This window comes from Cebus imitator, unplaced genomic scaffold, assembly GCF_001604975.1.
Source record: "Cebus imitator isolate Cc_AM_T3 unplaced genomic scaffold, Cebus_imitator-1.0 Scaffold93, whole genome shotgun sequence".
Lineage (NCBI taxonomy): Eukaryota > Metazoa > Chordata > Mammalia > Primates > Cebidae > Cebus > Cebus imitator.
The window spans coordinates 6,021,771-6,028,212 of NW_016107408.1; the positions used below are offsets into that span (position 1 = coordinate 6,021,771).

Sequence of the window (6,442 nt, forward strand, 5' to 3'; positions counted from 1 at the left end):
GCCAGGATGGCGGTAGGGCTGCGGAAGCCGCCTCTGGCTGTCCCTGCTGGGAACAAAGGAGTGGGGGTGCCCCAAAGGGCAGGTACCCTGTTCCAGCCCGCTTCTCCCAGGTCAGGGCTCTCTCTCAACAGGAATCCTGGGACTAGGGGCTCCGGCCCCTCTTCTGCCTGCCCACTCAGCCAGGTTAGGAAAGAGAGCAGTTCCGGGAATCCTTGGGTGGAGAGGATGGAAAAGGAGTCGTTCATTCAACAAGTGTTTATTGAGCACCTACTACATGCCAGGCACTGTTCTAGAAACCTGGAAAAGAAGGGGTCAGGGTACCTTGGAGCTGTCCCAGCTGTAGTTCTGTTTCCCAGAAGCAAGGTCTTCAGAGGAACAGGGTCTGGGGGGCCTCCGGCCTGGGAGGGGGAATGCTGAGTGTATAAAAAGTAGAAGCCTCTAGAAATGAGAAGGCTGGGGTGTGTGGGACTCACGCTGGTGCCTTCCCCAGAGGAAGGAGAGGGCCCAGAGCAGGCAGCTTCCTGGAGCAGAGGCCGCAGCAGGAGGCGCCCCTGCCCCCCATCACCTCCTTTTCAGCACGGATATGCAGGACTTCTTGAGCGGCCCGATCTGCAGGTGCGCGTCCACGCTCTCCAGGAAGAAGGCAGGCTTGAGCCTGTGTGTGAAGAGGCTCGCAAAGTGACTGTCCAGGCGGCTCTGGAAGGGGTCGATGGGGGAGGCAGGGACGCCAACCCGGCGGGGCCGGGAGGCCTTCAGCCTCCGCAGGAGGTTCATCTTGCCGTCCCGCACAGCATAGAAGGCCAGGGCACGGTCGGCGTATTCCAGGCAGACCCCGACCGTGGGCGAGAAGGGGTGCGGCAGGGGCGCCTCCAGCCCATAAAACCAGACGGAGAAGCTGCGTCCATTCCACTGCAGGCAGCAGGAGTGGGCGTTGCGGCCCAGTCGGCCGCGGTCGTAGGGCTCTTGCGGGGAGAAGTCTTCGGCCATGACCCCCACGCTGACCCAGCCCTCTATAATCTCCACCTCCCAGTAGTAGGTGCCCCGGTCCAGGGCGCCCTCGCCCAGCACCTGCTCACAATGGGTGAAGCGAGTGGGCGACTCGGGGTAGTTGATGGGACACAGCACCCTCTTGACACCTTTGGTTCCAAACAGCTGCAGGAACTTGTCTGCCGTGTCACTGTCCAAATCCACAATGTAGGCAACTGATCCCGCGGACAGAAGAGAGAGGCAGGGCTCAGGCCAGGCTCGGAGGGCCCGGCCCCTCCCCATGTGCCCACCACCCCAAAACACGGCCTCTCCCGGCTTTCCAACCGGCACAACCCAGCCCCGCCAGAGACCACCCCAGGAACTGCCTGAGCTCTCCCCACAAACTAGGGAGGGGAATCCTAATCCCCCGTGTGCCAGGGCCCTGCTGGGACCCTCGTCTGGGACCAGCCAGCAGCCCTAGGAGGGCCCAGTGTGAGTGGAGGGGGCACGGGAGTCCACTTACACTTGAGGAAGTAGTCCCTGGAGGCTTCACTCTCCACGAGGTCGGTGCTATCAGGGTCCTGAGGCTCAGCATCAGCTGCAGAGAGGAGATGGTGGCAAGAATGTCCCCAGACTGCCCCCCCCCATTTTTTTTTTTTTTTTTAAGACAGGGTTTCACCATGTTGGTCAGGCTGGTCTTGAACTCCCGATCTCAGGTGATCTGCCCGCCTTGGCCTCCAGAGTGCTTGGATTACAGGCGTGAGCCACCGCACCTGGCCTGGTTTTGTTTTTGAGACAGTCTCACTATGTTGCCCAGGTTGGAGTACAGTGGCTCTTTCTCGGCTCACTGCAACCTCCGCCTCCGGGATTCAAGCGATTCCCCTGCCTCAGCCTACTGAGTAGCTGGGATTACAGGCATGCACCACCATGCTTGGCTAATTTTTGTATTTTTAGTAGAAATGGGGTTTCACCATGTTGGTCAGGCTGGTCTGGATCTCCTGACCTCAAGTGATCCACCTGCCTCGGCCTCCCAAAGTGCTGGGATTATAGGCGTGAGCCACTGCGGCCAGCCCTAGACTGCCCCCCTCTGAACCTGTGACTGCAATTCCTTCTCCCTTCACTTCCTCCCAGGGTCCAGAGCCACCAGGGAGCAAGCACCACCCAGACGTGGCACGCTGTGCTCACTCGCATGCCGGCTGCCTGTGTTCTGCCCCTTGCCCCACGTGCTTCCCGGGCCACAGCCCCACTGCAGCTAGCAGAAGCCCACTCTGCGCTAAACTGTGGTCCAAGGGGCTGATTGATCCCCACAGGGTGGCAGCTCCTGCCACTGGCAGGATTTGGGCCCCTCCCTGTGCGAGGCACAATTGTCCTCCTCTACTTCTGGATGGGCCCCAGGCCTGGGGGCCTGTGCAGGAGGCTGGGAGAGGGTAAGTCATCAGAGGGGGTTGCCCACCTTCCGAGTCTAGCTTCTGTGGCCCGTCCTCATTGCCGCCTGGCCCCCTCAGCTGCTCCCACTGGCTGGCGCAGGCTATGGCCAGCACGTCTCTCACTGCACGGACAGCTTGGGATGATTTGGTGAAGCTGAGCTCCCTTGGGGGGCCAGGTCCAGGGCCACACCCCTCCTCCAGGGCCAGCCTTAGTGCCAGCAGCTCCTGTGCCAGACAAATGCCCATTAAAGCTCTGCTGGCCATGGGTCCTCCCTGCTGGGGGTGGAGGCAGCTCTGCCAGGAGGTCATGCACCCACTGCCTCCTCCTCCCTCCACCCCACCTGCCCCAGCAGCTTCCATTCCCTCTGTGGCCCCCAGAGTGGCCCTCACCTGCAGGAAGCTGACTGAGTCGGCTTCTGGGACCTGGCTGAGGTTCTGGCGGGCTCGGCTCAGGCGGCTGCGCTGTTCCTCCTGTCGCCGCAGGTCGCCCTGGGAGCGACCCAGTATGGCAGCTTCCCCTTCTTCGATGAAGCCCAGCACCTCGGTCTGGAAGCCCTGCAGGGTGGCCGCAGCCTCTGCAAACAGCCGGCTCACTCTCTCCCGCTCCGCTACGGCTGCACTCTGCACAGGATGACAGTGGGGTGGCAGTGAGGGCAAAGAACAGTCCTGGACTTTGGCCCCCTCCTTCCCTGAGCCAGCTTCCCAATGGCCCTCCTGAGGGGACAGAGGGGCCAGCCTGAGCCTGCCCTGGATCTGGCCAGGTCAGGGGACACTTGTGCTCAGTGGGTATGGGCATGACTTGTTTGGAGTGGATTGTTCCGTGCTGAGAGCATGCACTGCCAGGGGTATGCCAGCTGCAGGGGAGGACAGGGATGGAGGCTGGGGAGGGGAGTCGGACCTTGATGAGGGCCACCGTGCGCCTGGACTGTGCAATGCCAGCACCCAGCTCGTCCATGCGGTCCTCCACGGCGCTCAGGACTTTGGGCTGCTCGGCCTGTGGACAACACCCTCCATGAGTGTGAGGTCTGGCAGAGGCCACAGCCCTGCACTGGGGTCCCGGGCCTTGCCAGGGGAGAGAAGGGGGTGACCAGGGAGCGGTATCTGTGCATTGGGTGGGACTGGAGTGGCCACCATGTCCCATCATATGCCAGAGGTGCCTGCAGCCCAGGCTGGTGCCTCTCCTGAATGCCTGGGGGGCGTGGGTGTCTGCCTCCCCTCTCTGACAGGAGGCCCAGCACAGGGCTGTCACTGGTCTCTATGTGGGCTCAGACGAATTTGAGAACTTCCTCCCAGGGAAGAGGCACAGAGTAAGAGAGTTAGGTGGGGGGTGACCGCACAAGGAGACATTAAGCTGTCCTGGGGTTCACTGTTCCCATACAGCCTGCATCCACAGTCCAGGCCTGAAAAAAAGGGGATTCCGGGCAAATCCCCCAGGTCTTATGAGTCACTGCTCCAGGCAGGAGAGACGGAAAATCCCAAGGCCGGAGGCGCCAAGACCGGGCTGGAGACCAAAGGAAACTGGGGGCGGGAGGTAGCGGCGGCCGCGCACATGCTCCCACCACAGGCACTCCCCCAACAGCTGGACAGAGGCTCTGTGTGTCCGGCCGCCCTCTGCCGCCCGCCACACCCATCAAGCCGTTGCTTCAGGCCAGAGCAAATCTGAGCTGAGCCCAGCGCGAGCGCCCTGCGGGAGCAGCAAACGGAACCCCCCTCCCTCTCGCCTACACTCTCATGGACCCCGACCCGGCTTCAGGTCCCCTGCCGGCTCTTCGTGTCCTTGTCCCATTCTCACGTCCCTCCTTCCTCCCTTCCCATCTCCACCACCACGAACGGATGACACTGTCAAGGCTGGAAGGGTTAGGGAGGAGGAAATTAAGACCCAACCCAGGAAGGTTGGGGGGTCGGTCCAAGGCCCTCAGCCCCCCCGTCACCCTCCCCGGCCCACCCGAGTGTCCCCATGCCCCACCTCCTGAAGCGCGCGCTCCTGCTCCAGCGGCACCAGCTCATGACCCCGGTGCTCCTGGGCGGCGCAGGTCTCGCACACGCACACGCGCTCCGCGCGGCAGTAGCGCTCGAGCGGCCGCAGGTGGCGCGGGCACAGGCTCTCCTCCAGCCGGCGCAGCGGCGGCACCAGGCGGTGTCCGCGGAGCGCAGGGCTGCGCTCGTGCGGACCCAGGTGCGCAGGGCAGAAGGAGGCGAGGCAGGAGAGGCAAGACAGCGCGGCGGGCAGGGCCGCGCCCTCGGGGCACGCGTCGCAGCGCACGGGCTCTTCGCCGGCCGGCCACGGCTCCAGCGCGCAGGGAGCCGACGGCTCGGGGGCGCTGGGTGGCGCGCTGGGCGCCGAGGGCTCCAGGGCTGGGGCGGGGGCCGGGCCGGGGCTGGGCCCCGGGCCCGAGCTCTGGCGGAGCTGCAGCAGCTCGGACAGCGTGTGGTTCTTTCGGAGCTGCAGGCCGTCGGGGAAGGGCTCCTGGCACAGCGGGCAGCGGGCCGCGCCTCCGGGTCCGCCGGCGCCAGCGGCGCCACGATGCGGCCAGAGCGCGCCCAGGCAGGTAAGGCAGAAGTTGTGGCCGCAGGGCAGCGTCACCGGCTCCCGGAGCGGCTCCAGGCAGATGGGGCAGCTGAAGGGCCCGCTGCCGTCCATGGCTCCGCGGCCGCTCAGGGCTCCGCCGATTTTGCTCCCGCCTGGGAGGGACCGGGGCCGTTCCCGCCGCGGCACCGCCCCCTGGGACTCAGGCCAGGGCTCCAGCCCCCGCCCGCCCCCAGATCGGCCCGCCCCCAGCTCTGCCGGCCCGCCCGCCGGTCCGCAGACTCCCAGTCCCCACCCAGACGACGCTTCTGAGCCCGCTCGACCCCCAGGGGAGTCTGCGTGGTCCCAGGGAAGGGCGCTGCCGAAAGGCTGTGAAACCGAGGGGGTGCGGGCGGAGAACGCGAGGGGCACAGCGGAAAGAGTAGGAAGCGCTGAGCCTCCATCCCCTTGGTCTCTCTGGGCCAGGCCAGGGCTCCGCAGGGGCTGGACCGGTCTAGCTGTGTCAAGCCTGCACCTCTGCGCTGGACCCCTCCCTGGCACCCTTAGCAAAGTTCCTGAGCTGCTGACAGCAGAGAAAAATAACTGCTGATGTGCGTCTGTTTTTGCCCCTTAGCGATTCTTTTTTTTTTTTTTTTTTGAGACAGAGTTTTCCTCTTGTCGCCCAGGCTGGAGTGCAGTGGCGCAATCTTGACTCACTCCATCTTCCGCCTCCTGGGTTCAAGTGAGTCTCCTGCCTCAGCTTCCCAAGTAGCTGGAATTACAGGCCCGCGCCACCACACCCGACTAATTTTTGGGTTGTTTTGTTCGAGACGCATTCTCACTCTGTCTCCAGGCTGGAGTACAGTGGCACGATCTCAGCTCACTGCAACCTCCACCTCCCGGGTTCAAGCGATTCTCCTGCCTCAGCCTCCTGAATAGCTGGGACTACAGGCCCAGCCACCACACCCAGCTAATTTTTGTATTTTTTAGTAGAGACGGGGTTTCACCATGTTGGCCAGGCTGGTCTCGAACTCCTGACCTCAGGTAATCCACCCGCCTTGGCCTCCCAAAGTACTGGGATTACAGGTGAGCCACCGAGGCCCGGCCCCTTTAGCGACTCTGTTTACCCCGCTGGAGAACTTGGGCTTTTCTAGACCTGAAATGGGAAGTTGACGTCATTCTCCCAGTCCCTTGTCTGAGGAATTTAATTCTGGTCCCTAGACACTCAGGGGCACCTGTGGTGGAGCTGGGGAGAGTTCCCCAACTGGAAGTATTTAAACCTCATCTAGCCAGGTGCTGTGGCTCACGCCTGTAATCTCGGCACTTTGGGAGGCCAAGGCGAGAGGATCACGAGGTCAGGAGTTCAAAACCAGCCTGGCCAAGATGGTGAAACCCCGTCTCTACTAAAAAATACAAAATTTAGCTGGGCGCTGTGGCAGGTGCATGTAATCCCAGCTACACAGAAGGCTGAGGCAGGAGAATCGCTTGAACCCAGGAGGCAGAGGTTGCAGTGAGCCAGGATCACACCACTGCACTCTAGCCT

General features: G+C 63.1%; 1 protein-coding gene across 1 annotated transcript; it reads right to left on the minus strand.

The window, feature by feature from the left end:
• Positions 1–240: 240 nt before the first annotated feature.
• TRIM47 (tripartite motif containing 47) lies at positions 241–5,082 on the minus strand. Its single transcript, XM_017535797.2, has 6 exons — positions 4,360–5,082; positions 3,292–3,387; positions 2,784–3,014; positions 2,420–2,618; positions 1,490–1,564; positions 241–1,202 (listed from the first exon to the last, which is right to left on the minus strand). The coding sequence occupies exons 1-6, from the start codon at positions 5,032–5,034 to the stop codon at positions 562–564; spliced, it is 1,917 nt and encodes a 638-aa protein (XP_017391286.1). The 5' UTR covers positions 5,035–5,082; the 3' UTR covers positions 241–561.
• Positions 5,083–6,442: the final 1,360 nt, after the last annotated feature.

Coding starts and splice junctions, on each gene's coding strand:
- TRIM47 (XM_017535797.2), bottom strand. CDS start 5,034: ATGGACGGCAGCGGGCCCTTCAGCTGCCCCATCTGCCTGGAGCCGCTC. Junction 3,388..4,359: donor AGGAGCGCGCGCTTCAGGAG/GTGGGGCATGGG, acceptor TGTTGTCCACAG/GCCGAGCAGCCCAAAGTCCT. Junction 2,619..2,783: donor ACTCAGTCAGCTTCCTGCAG/GTGAGGGCCACT, acceptor TGTCTGGCACAG/GAGCTGCTGGCACTAAGGCT.